Here is a 23,367-nt window from a genome sequence, read left to right on the forward strand (position 1 = left end):
CGACCCCTTCCCTCCCCCCTCTCCTTTCCAAGTTAGAAGTTTTTAGTTTCTGAAATTAAAAATAAAATATTATTTATAACAATAAAAAAGCTGTCAAGTCTAAAATAAAAAGAAAAGAAAACCCAAGAAAATCATCTACCTTGCGCCGATGTTCTGTACGAATGATTGTCAGGCTGATGTGGCCTGTAAGAATGCATGGGGGTGGAATAGCAGGGCATTCCGTTTTCCACGCTCAGGTGGAAATAGGACCCGCCGACGTCCTCGCTGGAGACGATGCCTAGCTGAGATTCCGGCCCGTACCCCCATCGGGGTGCTGCGGAGTTGTTCGCTCCCGTTTCGTCCTCCATCCAGGTGCAGGGACCCATGCCTGACCTTTCGTATACACCGCAGTAATCCAGGGTACGAGTGGCTACAAAAATTAAACAAACAGCATGACTTTAAACCTTTTTAAGATTGAGAGAAGTATATTTGCTATTAAATTTATTAATTTTTAAATATCCACGACGAGCTATTTCACTGGTTCTAATCAGAGTCACCATCTTTCAACGACTTCAGAAATCAGAAAAATATTAATAATTATTTTGGACCCATATTGCCGTTTAAGGGAACTGATACTTTGAAAAAAAGTTGACTCATCATTAAAATTACCCTATTAAAAAAGGAACATTTCATCGATTACGGTAATTTATATTTGCAGGCTTGATAACACAAAAGCTCAAAAATCAAAGTTTACAAATAAATTTAACTAGATTAATTATATATATAATGCGTGATTAATAATTAGTTCGATATAAAAAATATAACGTTTTACAATTTCCCAAAATATATTCTTTTTCAAAATTTCATTACTTATACATATATTTTTTTATTGCATTAGAATGCAATTTTGTACCAGACATCAGCAAGCGTTAAATACATCAAAAAGCCTATTTACTTATTTCTGGGCTTTGATATGCTTTTAAAATGCTATTTATTGTGAAAAATATCACGTATTTTCCTGGTTTTCAAATGACATAACATTCAATATCTTTTTAATTTTTTTTTATTACATTAGTTTCGGCTGTTAATACTGACCTTAAAACAGGTTCACTATTTTGGTTGACTTTTTATTCACATATAATACTAATTTTATTGTGATTTTAGGCAGAATTCTTTTTTCTGAGCGCGCCAATTTAGGCTTATTAATATCTCTATTATTAAATCACACCATATTTTCGCCTTACAATTAAAACATAACTACGCTAAGAAACCAATATCTTTATATTTTATAATGTATAAAAATCATTCCTTCCATGTTATTGAATTTTGCACCAGATAAAATATTTACAAAGAAAAAATTTCCTTTATTTAGAGCTCAAATTTCAACGATATTCAGTGTCGAAAATGCTTTAGTTCCTTTAAGCAGTTAAATTAAATATCAATAAATTATTATTATGAATTAATAGTGTGTCAACATCTGGCGTTGAATGGCATGTTGGTATAAGATGGATACCAGAAATCCTAGATATTTCGATTTCTTATCACAAACCACAATCATATTTTGTAAAACGATTAATCAAATTAATTTTAATTAACAAGGTTTTATGATTTTCCAACATTTGAATTTCCTTTTTAGACATATAAAAAAAGAAGGAATTTTCTTTTTGATGAAATTAAAAAAAATTAATTGAAATGAAATGAATTTCCTTTTACAAATCAATCTCAATTTCAGAAATATTTTAAGATGCCATTACTATAAAAAAATAATCCAAAGACAAAATCGTTTTCTTTTCGTCTAAAAAAATAATAAAACCAATTTGTCTATTAATATTGCGCATACATAAGGATTGCAATAAAATGAAGTAAAAGATATAATAGAATTTGATTCTCCTAAAGTGGATTTTTAAAAAGTTGTACTTACTCAAAATTTATAATAACAACCAATAAAGTTGGGCGGTGTTTAATTTCTAGTAATGTTACACCTTTATTACGTCGTTTATGTATTTCTTTTTCCGATAATTCAGCATAATGACCTATATTTATGCAATTGAGAAATATCCTAGGCTGATCAGATTTGAAAAGAAATTCCAATAAAGCATGAAATTGATAAATGTTTCCGTTTCCCAAGCCAGATCTGAAAGCACGCAACAATTCAGGTTTGAAATTATTTAAATGTTATGAAGTACTTATTAAATGTGAGTAATTTTTGACATGATGGCACTTAGATGTGAGCATACTGTATGTAAATTGCAACATTCTAGGTAAAAAAGTAATTCAAAATTCTCTACGATAGAGATAGATGGATCTTAGATCTAACAAATAACTGACGCGTATTTACTTTATCAGCAGTATGTGATCATTAAGAAAGGGCTTCAAAAATTTTAAATAGATTTCTGAATAGAAATCAATTGAAATTTTCGTTTCCGAGCATATTAATCAGCGATGCAAGTTTTATTTCACAAATATACTTTTGTGTACACGTATCACTGCTATTTAAACAAGGGTAACTTTAAAAATTAAAAAAAAAACATATATGGATTCAAATGTAAAGCAATATCATGGAGCGATGTTTCTGATTAAAAGTTCGAATCTCCTTTAAATATTTTTACACTGCAAGGGAGAATATAAGTCTTTTGAAAGATTTTAAAAAAATTGACGTAAAACATAACATTATTATTAATTAACAACATAATTACGAATAAGATTTCCATCGGAAAAGAAGCAAAAGAGTAATAAAGGTACGCTGTTAGGAAAAAAAGGGGAGGGGAGGGCAATTGGCATTAATTATACCGCTTGCTGTTAAAAAAAATGCCATTTTCGAATAAGCATTCATTTTTTTTAATAACTAAAGACATTTTTATTTTTATTTATTTATCAAAGTTTTTTAATCTAATTTTTCTTTTATTATTATCATTTTACTGTTTTTAGAAACTCGGATCTTACATAAGGTCGTCCAAGAAACCTCATATAGAAAACAAGATATTTTTACAATAAGACGTGAAATGGTAAACGCAAAGTACTATTCCTGCTGGAGGCATCACCAGATAAAGGTACCAAGATTTCTTGGCACACTTTATCTGGTGTACCAAGAAATACTTAAGAAATATTATACATAATAGCACAGCAGCACAGCTCCATGCTTAGTAACATACGAAGCTAAATCGCTTTGGATGGAAAGTCCTACGAACACTTATTTTAAATATTCCAACGATCTTTTGCAAATATTGCATGTGCGCATCAAGCATGGGGAAATTTATAACTTTTACCATTGATAATTAAAACAGACATTCCAAACGTCTTTCTAAATCACACTTTTATAAAGACGATATTTTTTAAAATAAATCTAAGTATTATATAAAAATAAATTACTTGATTTGATCTCTTCAAAACGTATATCTTTAACCTTCCTGAACAAATGATTAACATCTCAACAAAAATCAGGAGATTTTTTTTTTTCATCCAAGTTTCTTTATGAAAGAACATGTCCAGAGTATCGGTTTTTGTTGTATAAAATTATATAATTAATATAAAAAGTATGCATTAAAAATATGAAATTTTGCATATAATTAAGCATCCCGAAATCTTACTTTTTGTAGTTTTAATTTAAAGTATTTCATTATTTGTTTAAAAAATTAAATATTAAACGTATTTACCCTTGAAAACAGTTGAGCGAGATTTGATTGTATTTGTAAAGTACGGACAAATCTTGCTTACTAAGCACATGTCATAACGAGTGATGCGCATAAAAAACAAAAGAAAATGCAAAAAAAAAAAAAAAAATTCCTTAACGAGCGATATGTCGCAAAACGAGTGACGAGGAGTTCGAGAGACACTTTAGTAAGCGTCTTGATTTCACATTGAGATATGAGAAGGAGATATCTGTCTCAATATAGTATTAAATTTTGATTGAAATACGGAAGATGCTGAAAGCATGGGGTATTGCTGCTTCGTGTGTTGAGAAAAACCACTTTAACAAGGCAGTAGCTTCTTGTGTACAGCCAACCACCCCGCCTCCACTGAAAGTAGCAGTATCGACAGGATTTGTTGTGGCCGATTACTGTCTTTAATAAGGCAACTTAATAAGCTTTATGCTTAATAAGGCATTAACTATGTGCACTACATATTTATTTAAAGATTATTCTATGATGTTATGCGTTAACGATAATGATGTGTCTCATTTTCACCAAATTTTGAAAAGAAGGCAAAAACAAATTTCTTTAGATAATTTTCTTGTAAGAAGAACACATGTTATAAATAATAAATTAAATTATGATAAATTTGATTGAGTACTCTTTTTTTTCGGAGTGAAAGGCATTATCCTATTTTACATGGATTCCTATGGAAAAAAATCATTTCCCTTACTGAGAGTTAAGCATTACACGATTCAAGAACGGATTAAGCTCTTAAAACGAGGTTTCTCCCTAGTTTCGAATATGTATCATCATAATAATAATGACAATAGTGAATTCAACATTTCAGAATGAATCGAATAAGTTTCTTCCATCTTGATCTCTTCTTTGCGACATTTCTGTCATTAATTGATGTAATGATGCAAAAATCTCTGTTAAAAAAAGTCAATGCAATCTGATTTTAAGCCTTCTTCTAAGGCTCCTACCGATGGGTTTTCCTAAAGATAATCTTTTAGAGTGTATTCAACTGGTATGCGAATGATGATATGATCTGCCTTTCTCATTTTTGGCAATATTTTAATATAAATAATATCTGTATAACTCTCGTGCTCTCTGTGATTATATCTTTCCATTACAACTTCATCTGTCATAAATATTTCTCAAATACTTTCATTATGCATTAAAAAGTTATCGAAAAGTTTTTAAAAAAATACAGCTAAGATTTGCTTTTTTAAATATATAAATAACGGTCCAATTCTGAAGCGTAAATCAAAATGGATCCTGCCAATAATTTCATTGTTTTGTTTCAAATCAAATGTTAAGTAATTTGTTGATTCAGAGAGTTTTACATACAATATCCAAAAAAACTATTTTTTCAGCATTTCTTTAAAAAAAAAAAGTTCGACTAAGGGAATTCGTGTTCTATAAATACTTAACTTTCGTAAGACAAAAAATTAAAGAGAATAAATGAAATAAATGTATCACCTCGTTATTCATTATAGTGAAACCTGCTTTGGCTATTCTATGAACTTTAATGAAGCAATTAGCATATTTATGTCATTTCAAAAGTTTGGTTTTGCTGGAAATTTTAATACAAAGTGTCTTCCTCGAAAATTCTTTTCTGATAAATGTGGGAAAGAAATTAATTAAAAAATAAGTTGCTTTATAAGTCGCTAATTAAAATGCACATCTGAACAACGAAAATAATCAACTGACGTGCCCATTAAAGTTTAACATTTACATAACTGTGCATTAGATTATTATCACAACAATGACAAAAAAAAAAATAATAACTCGAAATAAATCGAATTGAAAATTAAATTATGAAAAAGAGATTGGAATGAATGAATGTATTTTAGCTTGAAATCTCCATGGTATGCAAAGAAACATATACTGAAATAATTTTTTAGCGTAAACTTTTGAAACAAGAATTACATGTAACAAAAAAGTACTTTTTTTAATGAGAATCCTGGCGTCTTTTTAATCGGAAAACGAATGTTCTTGCTAATAGTAACAAATTCATTTTTATTTTATTTTGTAAGAACATTCTTCAGTGTTACAGATTCGTCATTACGAAAATTCGAGTTCTAACAATGATGTGTTTGCATATAGTTGATTGAGGTCCCCTAATCTAACTTAATTTCAAATAGAAGTCTGTGACATTAAAAGCAAATAAATGTTTTTTGGAAAATTTATTTTCAGAAAGCATAGTTAAATATATTTGTGTTTTTCATTCTTTCTATAAACTATTGGAGTGGAAAAAAAATCATCTTTTTTATCTATATATGTGAATTAGCTCTGATCATTTATAACTATAAAAGAGTAGTTCCTATGCCAATTATTACTTTCTCTTATTGGAAAATCAGAAGTAATTGCAATAACTTCAGATATATGAGTTTATAAATTTTGATTGGATTTTAAACTATTTCAACGTTATATATATATATATATATATATATATATATATATATATATATAGATAGATAGATAGATAGATAGAGAGAGAGAGAGAGAGAGAGAGATTCTTTTTTTTTATCGATCTTAGCTTGAAATCTTACTTAATTTTTTAAACATATAAAAATAAATAAACTCTAATCGCGATTCATTATCTTTTAATCACGAATATAAATTTAAATGAAACAATGTTGTGTTCAATTGCATCGTTTTCTTTAAAAGTAGAAATGATATCGCTTTTCCATATGAACGATAAAATTCAAAAATTTTTCTCATGAGTAAAGGATTTATTGTAAAAGATTCGCCTAACCACATAAAACAAACCAATTAAAATATAGTAAATATTTTTGTTAAAACACTCTTTCCGCCTTGAACTTAAAAACTGCCTTTAGAATTGAACAGATACAAAAAAAAAAAAAAAAAAAATCATATAATAAAAGGCATTAAATATTTCCGAATATTCTAACCATTAACTAACAAACTTTCTTTTAGTTTCCAACAATTAAAATCTCTCATCTTTTCCAAAATTTATTCCGATTTGACAGCATGCTCTTCATTGAATAGGAACAATACGAATAAATTGAATATAATTATATCAAATTTGCTTTACTGTTAATACAATTTATAGTGAAAAATAAAATATATTCCGACCGAGGTTTTCAGAATAAGAATAAATGAGTATTTCACATTTTTTTTAACAGAATGCTTATGTAGAAAAAGAAATGGTTAATCCGCATTTGATTCTTAAGAAATTCGAAGTGTATTGTTAGTAAAAGATTATCTTAAGAGATTTTATTTGCTCTTAATGAGGTGATGATGAGGATCTTAATGAGGATCCTTATATAATTAAAATTTATATTTAGAAAAAAAATTATATTTCCACTGAGTTTTCAGGGAAAAGAATAAAAGTTTACTTCATAATTGTGAGAAAAGAGATCGTCTGCTCAGAAAATCCAAGTAAATTAATCACTTGATCAAAAAAATTTGAGATGCATTATTCGGAAATTTTATCTGAAGCTATTTTCCTTTTCTTAATCGCAACCATATTTATAACACGAACAATAAGAATCACCAAACTCAATGAGATAATTGAGAGATAAGAAGAATTAAACTTTTAAAACAACCTACCGAAATGGTAGACCTTGACAGTTGAAGATACAGATCAAAATTGCTTCTTGCTGCTTATCAGGAAAGATAGCTTATCGCTATTACTGCTCTTAACTTCTCTCTTGCGCAGGAAAGATTGTTAAAGATAAACATTAAAGCAAAAATAAAAGAAGTGAATAAAAAAAGAGTATTCACCCCAGAAATTCCTTTTATCAGAGATCCAATCAGAGTCATCGGAGGAAGCATGTTACCCTACGTAAGGATTTAGTGGGTTGAGCGTTGATATTTCATTGGTTGTTGAATGAAATGGGAGGTTACATCAGAGTGTATGCAAATTCAGTTGCTGGTCGCCTATCATAATATCAAGCTGTTGCTGTTAAAATGAACGAATTGTTATGATCCAGTCATTACTGCTTTTTAATCCTTTCTACTTCACAGAGGAAAGTAGCATGCGTTACAGGATATTACGGATCTAATTATCTGAAAGTGAAAAGTGATCTATTATGTTACTTTAATGATCAGTTTTCGAATAGAAGAGATTTTTTTGACTTCAGATTTGGAGTAAAATTCATACAACAGCGAAAAAAAGCTAAGTTTAGGATATTTTATGCCTTCTGCTTTTCCAGCTATCTTATCTATAAATATTCTAGAAAATTTTTTTAAGATTTCGTGAATACTTTCATGATTCTTAACAACCACTATATATAAAACTTTAGACCCACGTTCCATCTATTTTCGTTACATTAAAATCTGGTAGAATGACTGACATTTCATCAATTGTACTACAAACAAGTCCTGATTATTCATCATTCTGATTTTTCAGTTACCTTTTGACTTTGATATCAGTTGATTCTTGCTAAATAAATAGATTCAGATTACTGGAAAATTTTTATAGAAAGGACGTAATCCTGAAGACATAATTTTGAAAATCCTAAAAGCAAGATTTCAGTACTTTATTTAATTTAATTAAATTTATGAAATTTTTTTAAGTTGTCTTTTAGACGTATCCTATTTTATAAAAGAAAAATGTTCTTTTTTTATCAGTTTGAGAATCCTGATTTTTATATCTAGAAGTTTCAATGATTTATTGCATACTTTTCAATTATTGTTCATTTGATTTTTATGTGGAGTTGAAGATATTAAAATTTCCGCTATTGCTTTTCATTGTTTGATTAAAAAGCTTTAAACTGAAAAATGTTTGAAAATATATAAATATTTTAATTTCCATTTTTTATTTGTAAGTAAATGAATTAATATAATTTTGAAATCATCGAAATGATTATTTTATTGATCGAAAGAATAAATTTCGGCTAACATTCCGTAGAACTATACAAGTCATAAAATTCATGGTTGCCATTATCATGCAGCATTTACATGAGCATAAAAAATAATAACGATATGGAAGGGTAACTGATCGGAAATTAAAAGGGTAACTGTGCTTTCTCATCTAAAATAAGGGAAGACAAGCATTTTAAAGACCTATGGTGTATATTTTAATAACGCCATTATTATTCTTAATAAGGATTCTTTTAAGAGTAATTTTTATTGGTAACCCCTTTATTGCTGTGATAAAAATAAGAATTTATATTTCGTAATTCTTTAATTGTTAATAACTTAATAACTTGGAATATCGCATTATTAGTAACTTAATTCTTGTTCTTTGAAATTCTTTTAGGAGTTTTCAAAGATAATACTGGTTTTACTGCACTTTAAATAAGAACTTTCTTATTTCATTTGTTGATAATTCAATGAAATATAGAATATCGCAATATTTATAAAAATAAAATCATATATTTTCATAATTAAACAGGGACTATACACCTTTTTCTTCTTAATATTTTATTGTTTATTTTGCTTCTTTACATATCTTATTAGCCACCTTTAAAGGGCAGAGGACTGCTCGGGATTAAAGTTTGGTAAAGCTTTCAGTTAAATATTCTGTATACTTAAGTTTTAATAGCTTCCTCAATAACAACAACAAAAAAAATCAAATTTTTAAAAATATGTAGCTTGTATTATTTTGGAAATTTTACACGATTCTGTTTTGCTCTATGGTCCTACCCAATTTTCTCTCATCTTACCGTAACTTTGAACTTAAAAATGAAAGTCAAATTATTAAACTTAACTAATTCAATAACATTCTTGGTGAAATTAAGCATGTTTATTGAAAATATAAAAAAAAGCATTAAATCCTTTCACACTGAAATTTTGTATGTACCAATTTTAAAATTTACATAATATCTCAGAGAATTATTCAATAAAAACTTCACTGATCCAACAAAAAAATGTAATGCAATTTAATAAGAAAATGCTTTTTTCAACCTAAAAAAAGGATAATATATCTTTATATAAGCAATTAATTTACAGAAAACCGCAGTTAAAAATGGGGCGCAGTTAAACTTTTTGATCATTGCATATTTGTAATACAAAGAATTTAGAAAACTATATTAAAAGTGATCTTTAAACAGAAACTTTAACAGAAAAAAATACACTATGCTGAAGAAAAACAAACTTATTGCTTTTATCACCAACAATAGAAGATAATTCCAATTTGAAATGATTGAAATAAAAATTTAAACAATACGAGTGATATATATTTCTGTAAAATAAGCTTAAAATATTTTCAAAAATTTATTTAACGGAGGTAAAAATTCCATTGAAAAGATAATTTTTCGTGTTTTAAGTAGGCCCAAAGACTCATTTTTGTACTGTAATATTTTCGGGAATTATGAGGAAAGAAAGATCAAAATTTCACGTAGTTGGAACTTTAAAAAATTTTCATCATTCTTATTTCTGAAGTTAATACTTAATAGTAAACTTAATAAAATTTCAGAAGATTTTTTTTGAAGTATACTTTAAATGGAAACCTACTTGACATGGCAAAATAAGTTATATTTTCATTTCTTCGTCAACAATAATTGAAGAAAAATCTAAACTGAAATATTTATAAAATACTTCAAGCATTTACAGTTTCACAGCAGTAGTGCAATGCATTATAAAAAAATGTTTACAAAATTAATTAAATTAGACAAAAAAATTTTATCATTATTTAAATAATATCATTGAAAGGATCTTTCCATTTCTCTCTCTCTCTCTCTCTCTGTTTAATTATAAGATGATACAGAATTATTTCTGTACAGAAATATTTTCTAAAGTTATGGGAGGAAAACATCAAGAATTCGCTCACCTTCCAATTTATTAAATTTTTTATTGGAATTTCAAACAAAATAGTTCCGAGACGAATATTCTGACCTTCTAAAGGATATATTGGTAATTCAGATCTAATTATATGGCCTATAGAACCTCAACGCATTCTCCCTTTTATTACTAGCAGAAACTATCTTATTTCTTGCATAAATAATTCTTATCTTAAACTTTGGATTTAAATCAGCTAGAGTATTCTTTCTTACATTTTATCACCTATTTCCTATTACAGCACATTTTGTATTTAGCTTCTTCGCCTCGCATCGTCAGCGAAGAAGGTCAAATTATAATTTTTCACCTCTTTACAAATGAATTTAAAATTTGAAATAGGTTTGCGATTTCAGAATATAAATTACATTTATATGCTTCTTTTTTCCATTTATTGCTTATTCATCCAAGTGGAAAGGTCATCTTAGCAACTGTCCACCAGTGAGTGGTTTGATTCAAAATTTATCAGGAATATGCAATTCTGGTGATGAAAATAAACATTAAATCTTTTGAATCCATTGCTCTTTTGAGTTGTCGTGTTCGTATTCAACCATTCGGATTTTTCGGTTTCACCGTGTAGATGGAGGGACAGAAAAAAAGATTTCCTGCTGTCGGATTTTATTAAAAATTTGTTACATATCTTCTATTTTTCTGGGAAGTCCACTTGCAGATTTCACTTATCTAGCTCCCTCTGTTTCCAACCTATTATAAATCACAGGCAAAGAAATTCCAAAAGTGTGTTTTCGGTCTAGAAGTCTAAAATGTGGGAATTCTTCAAATATTCGACGTCAAATTTTTTGACGATTGATTTTTCTTTGTATAACCAGAAAATGGAAAGAAAGAAAAGACTGCTGCTTTATTAACAATAAGAAAGAATTTAAAAATGTTTTCATTCTAGAAAATTCATCTTAAAAATTCGATGCACTATAAAGAATTTATTTAAATGTTCCAAATTATGATTACGAATATTTTTTTATTTTAAAATTTTAATTTGTTTTACACACAAAAAAAATTGAATCAGCATTTGTATCAGAGCCAGGAATTAATTCAAAATCTGTTTTGAAGCAAAAAAAAAAAAAAAATCTTCGTAATTTTTTTTTATAAACTAGACTTTTAAATGAAATTTCTCACATCATTATTGATTTTTTTTTTATTTTCTCGCATACGAAATGTACAAACATAAAATTTTATAATCGTCAAAAAATTGGAACTTGAATTTTTAGCGAATCTCCACATTTCGAACCTTTCTAAATCTTTTAAACATATTTTTGTAATTCCATATATTCGTGAGCATGATTAGGTGAAAAGACTTTGAGTTAGTCGGATGAAATTTGGTATTTGGTCTGTACACCGAATTTGTAGATATTGTTCATATTTTGAAAGAAATCCATTCGCTCATACAAATGGAGTAGTCGATGAAGGTGAAGTGGAAAGTCACAACCTGTGCATGTCACAACAGCATGTGAAAGTCACAATAGCATGAATATTATTTTTAGGATTCTTTTAATTATGTAATTGCAATTGATTTTATAGGAGTCGATTTCGCTTACTTTTATTCAGATTAAAATTAAAATCAAGTATCTTTTACGCCTCAGAATATTATTATTATACATTTTTTTCCATGTGTCATGATTTTTTTTTTCACTTGCAATAGTTGTAATAATCCATTTTTTTTTCCCCATTTGTCAAACTACAATTCAACAACTCAAGCAAACTTCGCATTAAAATATTTATATCGCGTTAAAAAGAGTTCTGCAACTTTTCCCCCCAGTTTGATTAAGATATTTAAATTTCAGATTTTTTCTTCCGTACACTGATACAGACACCAACCCAGCAGACCTATTATACTTACAGTCTCAAATTTGGCTAATCATAATCATGAATCAAGGACCTAGAAGCTCTAATTATGAAATTTAGTATAACTTTTATTTAATGCTTTTCATTATTTCAAAAGTTTTTTTTATATATATATATATATATATATATATATATATATATATATATATATATATATATATATATATATATATATTTGCCAGAAGTATCAGTTTTAATAAATGCAGGAAAGGAGGAGGGATGACCAACTAAGACAGCAAACGATTGTATTTCTATAAAAATTTGGTTTGCCTCTTTGTTTCAAAGTAACTGCCTTCATTCGAGGTGTTTTTTAAGCTATTTTTTTAAAGTTTTGTTTATTATTTTTTAATTAAATAGTACGTAAAAACTATATATAAAACGAATTTCTGTATATGTCCCATTTTTTTTAATTGACAGATTTGAAGTAAATTTTGACAAAATTTAACCAAAATGACTAACACTAAACACAAAATTCTTATGGGATAATCATAATTTCCTTTAACACTAGATACGTAATATAATTATCTTTAAAATAATTTAAAATCTAAAATATTATTTTAAATGCAAAAATGTTATGAAGGTTTATATGCTACAATATACACGTTTTTCCATATTTTCCATTTATTTCCTAATATAAAAGTCAGTAAATAAAAAGCATTTAATGTATATTAAAACTTTTAGTTCTATTTAGTGGCAACATTATACAAAACATTCCATAAAAATTTTATTAAAAAGTTTTTAAATAATATTGAAGATATTATGTTAATGGTTGATGATTTACTTTGAAAAAATAATTTTGAGAAAAAAGTGTTTAAAGTTTTAAATTACTGTAAAAAAGTATTTTCTCTTTAGAAAATAGTCCAACATTCTCCTCACTGATAAGTCAAACTTTCTTTTCCTTTACACATTGAACATTTCTTTTCTTTAGTTGAGCTCGCATTTTTATTCTGTGAACTTTTGTAAGCGATCATGAGTGTTTTTTTTAACTGCAAATACGTTCATAATAATAATAATGATAATAAAAATAAAAAGTTAAGCCTTCTTGTGTATAACTGCCAATATTAATGAGCAATTTATTTAGTACACTCAATATACAAGTCGCATCTTCATAAACTGAAAAATAGCTCAACGAATTGTTGTTCCGAACTATGTTTCAGGGCAAAAATCAGTGAAAATTTCAGCGACATTTTGCGCAATGCGGTGGCCTGATGCTAAGAGTTTGATGCTAGTTTGATGCAAGCCTATTCAATCGGGGGTCAAATTACCTTCCCGTTGATGTGGTGTGGCAGTTTGAGAAGTTGGGTGTCAGTTCATGTATCATCCTTGTCATCTAAATGCAGTTCAAAACTGTGATGCTCAACCTAAAATAGCCATAGTATTTCTATAAAATGGAAAGCTGATATAATTAAACATTTGGCATCTTGCTTCATTCCATGAAGGGGAATTTTTTAGCAACTTTTGATCACAAAGCTACATGGATGTTGGCTTTATAATATTTGTAATATTTTGAGAAAAATCCTTTGTTTTTTCTATGAAATGGTTTCCTCTGTGTCTTGCCTATTAATATTTCATTAGCTGTTGATTCTTGTTGCACATTACCTGTGCATAAAAGGCTTAGTGCTTGAACAGCAGTGGAAAAAACCTGCAATGACTCCAGATGATATGTTTTTCAGTTTATCGAGATTGCTACGAGAGTATAATTCTGTAATAGTTTTGCAATTTGTCAAAGAAATTATTAGCTAACAATCCCTTTTCTCACAGTCCTTTTGCTGAATTGTTTCAGTTTTCGAAAGAAATTCACATGAAATCTACAAAATGAACAAACAGAGCCCTAGCAAAATCATAAAAATATTATTTGTAATTTAAAATTAAGAAAAATATTAAAAAGCAAGCTAAAAACTGCATTTTACAGCGACTTCCGGTTGTATACTGAGACATCCAGTTAATAGCTGACAGCAGTTTTTTTTTAACTATCTCTACCTTGTCTTCTAGATGACTTAAAATAAAAGCAAAAATGTTTGAATTAAAGGATTTTTGAAATACAATTTTTTTGGCCTACAAAATCGAAAAATGGCATTTTTTTTTTTTCATTCATGGAACTCATTTAGATTAACAATCAAAATTGTTTGATTGAAATGAAGGGCCCATTCTCGAAACATAAATTGTCTATAACTTCTCACAGGCCTAGTTGTCACAAACACGTCACATAATAAGCACTTTAATAATCCACAAAATACAGCGTAAAATAGCTATAAAAAAGTTTAATTTATAAGAACAATCCAATATACAACAATCTACAAGTATAGTGAAAAAGCTATTCGTGTTGTCTTCAAAATCTTTGATCTGGATCCGACTTCCACCTAGAATCTGCAGTATATAAGTTAAAAAATAAAAACTCTTTCACTATTTATTCGGCCAAACCGGCCGTGTAATTCTATCCTGGCAGACCGGTTTCTGTTTCCTATTAGGAGGGGGAGGGGGGGGGGGTGTAAAACAAGTTATTACCATGGATGTCCTCGCTTTACATTTTGCATATCTTGTTTGAACTAAAAGCCAACCCTAAGATAGAATTTGTATGGCAGTTTGGAAAGTGAAAAGTATGTAGTGAAACATATGTAGTGAAAAGTTTCAACACCTTAAGGAGGAATCATAAATTTCTATTTTATCATCATCTTTGATCTCAATAGTAATAAAATTAGTTATTTCCTTTGTCAATATTAAAAATGTCCTCATATGTTTAACTTTCTCAATCTTAAGAACTTTCGAGTTCAGATATCTCAGAATGCAAGAACGATAGAGTTTCTCTTTCAAAAATAAGAAAAATTCCCTGCCCTCCCCAGTTTGTGTTATTAAAGGTTTGATATACAAAAGAGAACCCACTTAGCTGAGGACTATTAAACAAATTCATACATGGACAGCCTTTGAAAGGTTTCAGGAAATTTTCCCGTTCCCCTAGTACATCTAGATGTGAGTCTCTAACAAACAAACCTTAGACATTTCACCTAGAAATTTATATTATGAATAAAATGCATTGGTTCCGATCTTTTAAAGTGAAATTTTACTTCAATGGTAAAAAATTAATTCACATAATCGTATTTTAAGCCAATGAATTTATCAGCCTTGATTTAAAAGGGGAAAACTTTTAAAAAGTAGAAATGTTTATTAATCAGATAGGAAATTCACTAAGCAGAGAAACATTTTTTTGTTTATAATAAAGATATTACAATTTGTTTTTAAATAGATTTCGACAATACTTTAATTAGATCTTTAGAATAAGTAATTTAAATTACAGAAATAAAAGTTTGTTTACAGAAGAAAATCAATCGACTTCTATTAAAATATTTATTTTTGAAATTAACCTTTTTTTTTATTTTACTATATTATTCTATTTTACTTTTTTTTTTATTTTTCGATTCTTATTTTTCATTTTCTCGTATTAGAACTATATAATGTAGTGCATTGTAATCGTCTAATAATATGACTCTGTGAATTAACTGTAACTTCTTGTTTTATACCTCCTAAAATAAAATAAAATAATAAAAAAAAACTTATTTGGAATTATGCCCCCTATTGGCGAAAATGGAAATTAAAGAATGGAATGAGTTAAATAAATGAGTTAAACAACAAGTTAGAGTTGCTGAAATTTCATATTTGGTATTTACACTAAAAAAAATTTAGTAATGTATCAAGTTTTGACAAAATTTGTATGAAGGAAGTTATTATTTTTTCTATTATCTTCATGCTAACATATAACGAGAAAAACGTCAGATGTATGAAATTTTGGGCCAGTTGGTGTTGACCAACGGTTTGCTGCTCGTTAGTTTGTCTATTCTTGAGTGCTCAAACGAGATTGCTTTTGAGGGGCAACAAACTAGATATATGAAATTTGGTATGAGATTTTAGAACTAAAACTGTAGTCATGCGACGAATTTTCCATTCAACCAGTTAGTATCTGAAAGATTTGTTTTTATTACTATAAAATAACTAAAATATCAATTGTATTTTTTGAATTTTTTCAGTAAGACTATTCATTTGCAATACAGACATAATATGAATACAGCCATGAGGGCAGTCACAGTTAGAAAGTAATAAATAAAAGGACTTGTGACTGTTAATTTGGATTTCAACTTCGCGATATTGCAGCTTTCCATTCGAACCTTATTGCAGGAACCAAAAACAGCAGAAAGAAGTGTGAAGAAACAGCAGGATTGTATCAAATATAAGCTACGAGTATATAAATAATCAAATAAACGTGAAAGAATAAAAGGCTCTTTTTTAGCAATATAAAACAAGAGATTCGATAAGAATAGATGGCTGAGCTAGTCTGAGTAGGAATATAAATGGAAAAACATTTGAAAAAAAAAAAAAGTTCGTTTTCGCTTTACAAAAGAAGAAAACTATTACAAAACTCATTATTCTGTATCGGCTTTGATGGGCGCAACTAATGGTATCTGTATTCCAGATTTCTAGAATGAAGCTATTTACAAATGGGGGTTCAATCCAAAGATGTTCAAAGTTCTGTCTTTTATAGCTACGACGATAAAAGGAAAGATAAATTTTTATTTCAATCTTTGGGGCAATTGGGTGATTACTATTTCTCTTGGATTCAATAATTTAATTTTTTTAAGTTACATTATCTTAATTTTATATTTCCTGAAAAAAAAATCCTATTTGAAGGACAGATAAGATAGTAGTTCCAGTCAATAGAATATCTTAAATAAATATATAAAATGGCAATATTTTTAATTACTCCACAAATAATGTTTTTAAATTTAGAGAACAGAAATTTATAAATATCTTTGACAGTTATTGATAAAATAAGGCTTTTTTTTATCACCCTTATATGAAATCCTTATATCAAGCGAAATCGAAAGTATTTAAACTGTGTAGTGCTTTGATTTTTCATAAAAATTATAAGTATGCATTACTTGCACAGTTAGCAAGCTCCTTTAAATTTTATAATCTTTCTTTTAAATCTTATAAAGAAAGATTATAAAATTTGAAGGATTTGTTATAAACCGCAATCGAGTTGTATTTTTTTTTCGAATAAGAAATATTATTCGAGTACTTTTTTCGAATAATAAATTCTTGTTAATATTCTACTACTACAAGTTTTATATCAACTGATTTAATATATTTATGTTTGATTAAAAAAGGAAATTAGATTTTATATAAGAATCATCTGATCTGGAAATTATGACATAGCGATTTTATAATATTAATTAAAACTCATATATCACGACCAGTTGATCGATAGAAATAATTGGAATTAATATGCACTCCTTTAACAACTAAACGTGCCAGAGTGATACCATAGACAATGGGGATTTTGCAGAGTTTATCTTTTTAATATTTCAAAAACCATTACAAATATGTATGTAATTTTTAAAGTACCGGTGTTTTAGTATTCCAGCTATATTGTCATGCAAAAATTTTACTATGTTAGTATTCACTTATCGTTATCACAATTGTGTTTAAAATTTTGTAAAAAAATGTTCATTTTTTTTTAAATTTATAAATTTAGTTCCATTTGTGTTTTTTCTGTACATGGAATAAAAACTTTTGAGAAATATATCAAAGCTTTCGAGATATTGCCAAAAGTTTCTGTGATTCATTTAAGATCGGATGCGCCAATTTCCAATATAATTCTCAAAATTTTCTTCAGAAGCTTATAAAAAATTTTAGGAGGCTAATTTCATGACAAGCAATCGAAAAGTATGAGTAGGCGTAATGGGAAAAATTTTGAGATATTAATTAATTAATTAATCCAGTTAATCATTGTGTTTATTTATACAAACCTCCTGTTCTCTTGAGTCAGTTCCATCGATTCCAGTTTTGTAAAGATGCGGTAATAAATTACAAAGTTACAGAATTGCCACGTTATCTTTGTTAGTGACAGTGCCAAATTTTATCTATATAGCTTTTTATGGTTTCTATTTATCATGTTTACTTTTATTCGGACAACCCGACAAGCAGTTTCTTCTGAATGGATTTCATTTCAAATCGATACAATTTAATTTTATATCGTATGCCAAGTTCCATCCATTTACCTCAATAAATTTTTGAACTATCAGGCTCACAGATAAACAGAATGATAGATAAACATAATTCCAAAAAAAGTGCTTTTCGGACTCAGAACTTTTAAAATTCGTCAAAATCACGAGTTCAAATGTTTTGACGATTATAATATTTACTCTCTCTATACGGTGTTTATAAGAAAATAAAAACGAATCTCAATATTGAAAAACAATTTTACGATTGTAATTATTTCTAAAGAACGAGTCTTAAAAGCCTTTATGACAATCACAAGTGATCCTAACAAGAAAAAAAAAAAAAAAAAAAAAAAATTCAATGAAAATAAAGAATCAAACGAAACATAGTGGGAAATAACTTTGAGTGGATAAACCAAAAATAAATAACTAATTTCAAAAGTAGTAAGTAGTGATATTCGGGAAATTTCTCAGATACACACACACACACACAAAAAAAAATGGGGAAAAAAAAAACCCTTGATATATCAGAACCATTTGTTCCAAATAAATTGCAATACGAAGAAGGAGAAAGAACTTGAGAAGAGTTTATATCCAGCAAATTACATTTAAACGATAAAATGTATTCATTTCAGAAATTTTAAATCATTAGTTTTTTAAATGTGGATACGAGTTAAAATCAATGCATGTTGTGTGTAACAAGTTTGTGTTATGTATGACACGTTAATATTTGCAATTTTCAAATCATAGATTGTTTAGGGAAATTTAAGAACTGTCACAGTTTTATGATTTAACGTGAACATTCATTTCTCGAAAATAACAAAAAAGCTTAATTTTTTTTTTATCTTGTCATTGAAAATATGCTTTTAATTTTTGTCGGCATCAAATATTTTGAAAGAGTGCCGAATGTTTCAGAAAAATCGCATCTTTAAAAAGGAAGGCTAAGTATTTTTAAAGAATATATATATATATGGAATATAAAGAATATATATATATAAGTTATATATATAAGGTATGTATATACATATAAAGAATATATATATATATATATATATCATTATGTTTCAAAATTTAATTCTTTATTTTAGTTAATTTTTTAAAAATTTTAATTTAATGATATAAGTTAGAAAAAGTATATATAATTCTGACTTTCATGTGTGCTCATCCTCCTAAGTAAAATGTGCGCACAAAATCTTTTTAATAATGTTCAAAATAAACAAAGTTGAGGCAATTTTTTTTCTTTCTACATTGAGACACATTTACAAGCTGGAAGGATCTTGTAATTCAATAATGCCTCCACATATTTGAAAAAGACTGTTAAAATAGGCTGACCCTCATAAATTTATGTCCGAAAAAAATAAAATTGTCTTTATATCACTATTTCTTCAACTCCCATTGGCCAATTATCCCTAGCTGTTACCAATGTTTCAAACGAGGACAAGAACAAAGACGATTTTTTTCTCTCAATCGGAGTAGTTGCCAGATGTCGGAAAATACTGCAACTTTTACAGTTAGAACTGTTCTAAAAGAGATGAGCAAAATTTTTATTTTATTATATTATGCTTTGTTGAATTAAACACTTATTTATAAAACAATTTTTTCAATTATTTCCAGGAAAGTTCAGCAAATATAAACTATTAATAAATGTTCATTATAAAATAAAAAAGACCATTCATTCTATTTGACTGTCGTAAAAATCTATGATAAGAAACAGAAATTCAGTTTGAGTTGAATTTCAAAGCAGTCTTCTATTTATTTCGATTTTCTATTTTGGTGTAAATCAACGAAATATTTATTCATTAATCATGCATTTATTCATTAATCAATCATTTGATACAACAGCATTAACTCTTTCTCTTTCTAATAAATTTCTAGTGAGTTTTTTTAAAAACGACTATTTTATAAAAAATAATTATTAATTTAGTAACCAGAGCAGAATAGATTGCTCATAAGATAATGATAACCTTAAATTGACATGAAATGTTGTGCTTTTCAATTATATTATTTAAAATTTTGCAAGTCAAGTTTGTTAGCTTATCTAAAATTTCCAAGTCTCGAAACATTTGCCATACGCTATATTTATAAACATATATTCTAAATTATCGATGATAAAGTTTTCCTCTGGTAACTATAAGGATAATCAATTTTAAATGTTCTATTTTATTTTTAATCCTTTTGAATTGGCAGTTGTAGATCTTGGCATAACTACGTAAGCAGATAAATCAAAGTTTTAAGTAATATTTTCAGTATTTCTATATTGCTGCAAACATGGATCTTTATGAAAATGCCCACCTTTTATTATTATTATTTTGTTTCATGATTTAATCGATAGGCAGGTAAAGAATAGATTTATTTTTTTTCTGTTTCTAATGGGAGAATTTGAGATGTAATGAAAAGTGGCAAAACTTGAACAAATGCTTGAAAATTATGAGACGAAGGCAAATGAAAATAAAAATCGAACACGCAGTACGGAAGATCTTGTGCGTAGACGAACGGGAAAACTAAGCATCATAACGAAATTTTCAGATATGCCCAGAACTTTCGTGGCGTTTTGAAGCATATAGTAAAATTTATTCAACATTTGGATATTTGGTTAATTTTCCAAAGAGAACAAACATCGAAATTAATAAGCTGCACAAAAATTTAGAACATTGTTCACAGAATATCAAATCTGAATTTGATAATGAAATCGTACGTTTTAAATTTTACCTGTCACAACTTCTCGAAATAAACGGAAAAAAATAGTTCCTGCAAATAATTCTTATGAAATTATGTATGAAAATATGGTATAATCAACTTTCCTGAATGTAATGGATGTGTGTGTATGTAATAATTTACAAATACTTAATGGTCATAAATGCAAGTTGTTTCACGAAACTAAAGCCAATGAAAAACTGTTATAGTTTGTCGATAATTCAAGGGTGCCTAAATTTTCTGGCTATTATGCTCAATGATGTATGAAAAAATTGATTTTAAAAATATTTAAAAGAATATGCATAAAACAAATTGTGGAAAGTTACAACATGTGATTGTGCATAATATAATAATAAAAGATATAAAGTATGATTTGTTTTATAATTCTATCACATAATATTGATTTAAATTTCAAAAATATCTAGTCAGATAATTAAAGAGTATTTAAATGGTTTTAAAAACTTTTGACACCTTTTTACTATTTTGCTGAAAATAAAATTTTAGTAATTTCGATTTATTCTAACATTTTTTTTTATTTAAAAATTTTTAATGAAAATATTTTGTCAGCAATGTTTAAATAATTAATCTAGTTAATTTAATTAGTTAATTAATTTACAGTTGAATGAAAAATACCATTCAGTCCATGGGACAAAGACCGTTGACTTTATTTATTCTAGTTCGAAAGGAATATAAATAGGAATATTTCCTCTAAACAGCTCTCGGTTTATATTAACACTCGTTACAGTCAATGAAAAAAAATTGGAGATTTATGAACCCAAACCATTTTTTAATTGAATAAATTCCCTTTAAAAAAAATTAAATAAAGAAAAATTAAAACGATGTATTTGTCAAGAAGTTTCAAGTTTCAAAAGTGTATGAAGTGTTTTTCAGTTTCAAAATTCGAATTTGGACAATGTAATGTCCATCCCATTGAGAAAATACGCAAAGACAGAAATAAACCACTATCATGTCATCATTTTATATCAACAAAAAAAAATTAGAATAAAAAATAAAAATAAAGGGTAGCAACTTATTAATTTGTTACATATATATATATATATAATATAAAGCGCAAATAAGTTTTTCATATTACTTTCTAATCATCAATACGATTTACCTAGAAGGGGGTCTCAGAATAATTTTGCGCCTGTGGCCTCAAGTTGTCAAAATCCGCCACTGAAAATAAGTACTCCATTCTTCAAATTTCGAGACCACAATGAACTTCTATGACAACATCAAGTTATTTAAAGTACCTTAATGCAAAAACATGGAAATAATTACGATGAGATCAGAAATGGAAATTACAATCCTCTGGATGTGAAATAACTCTATCATCCATCAACTTTTCTGATCAATCAAATTTTACATTGTGTGAACGAAAATATTCTTTTTTTTTTCTCATTTCAAATTTTATAGATTTAATATTTTGTTACTTACTAGCCGCCTTTGGAGACCAGCCGGTTCGCTAATCTTAATGTTCCTTAAAATTTTAATAATTAAATAATGTATGTAATTCCTACTTTAATAGCTTCTTCATCAAAATATTTTTAAACTTCAAATTTTGATAGTCATATAATTCACTCATAATATTATAAAGGCCTTCAATCATAACGTAATATGTATCGCTCTAATTTTCTGTTAGCTCCCGTAGACTTTATGCTTTAAATTAAAGTGAAAATAGTTAAATTGCAATTAATATAATAATATTTTTTACTGAAACAAAGCATTTTTTTATAATATGATTACTGAAAACAGAGTCACTGAGCTGTTAAACTTTATGGGTACTAAAGAATATCTTTCTTAAGTTATGTAATATCTTAAGAATTTGTCAACAAAATTTTTTCAGATTCATCATGAGCAGATCGATTAATAAACAATGTTTAATTTTAAATTCATCAAACACTAAGAAAACAGACAGAATTATTTAAAATAATCGGTCGAAAACAAGTTAAAAAAAAACTACTTAAAAAACGATGTACTTAAAACTATAAGCATATATAACAAATATATAACTAACATAAATACAATTTAATTACAAAAAATATATAAGTAACATAAATATAATTTAATTACAAAAGCATACAACTAACCTAAAAATACTTTAATTCAAGTCCTAATGCATTGAAAATAGTTGTCAACAATCAGAACACCATGCGCATGCGTGAATTTTGAAAGCCAGTTATGGTAACGCAAATACGTGAATTTTTCTACGCCAGTTGGGCTAACGCTATGCAGATTAGAAATTTTTAATTTCCTATATTCTGTTTTATTTTAATTCAAAAGTACTTCAGAATGAATCTGAAAGATCGATTAATTAACAATGTTTAATTTTAAATGCATCAAACATCAACAAAATAAACAGAAACGTTTGAAATAATCGGCCGAAAAATGGTAAGCCTAGCCTCATTAGCGTGGGGGAAAAAACTGAAGCCTTACTCATTAGGTGATTGGGAAAATAAAGCTAT

The 23,367-nt window shown here is 27.5% G+C and overlaps 1 protein-coding gene across 2 annotated transcripts in view; it reads right to left on the reverse strand.

Annotated features, from left to right (window-relative positions):
* The window catches only part of LOC129988532 (transcription factor GATA-3-like), a 37,606-nt gene extending 30,316 nt beyond the window's left edge, over window positions 1-7,290 (reverse strand). For both annotated transcript variants that reach the window (XM_056096779.1, XM_056096780.1), the window contains exons 1-2: window positions 7,191-7,290; window positions 140-409 (exon numbers count right to left, since the gene is read on the reverse strand). In XM_056096779.1, coding sequence (XP_055952754.1) covers window positions 140-365 — 226 coding nt within the window. In that variant the 5' untranslated portion in view covers window positions 366-409; window positions 7,191-7,290. The remainder of the gene's footprint in view (window positions 1-139; window positions 410-7,190) is intronic.
* Window positions 7,291-23,367: the final 16,077 nt, after the last annotated feature.

Source organism: Argiope bruennichi, chromosome 10 (assembly GCF_947563725.1).
Source record: "Argiope bruennichi chromosome 10, qqArgBrue1.1, whole genome shotgun sequence".
Taxonomy (NCBI): Eukaryota; Metazoa; Arthropoda; class Arachnida; order Araneae; family Araneidae; genus Argiope; species Argiope bruennichi.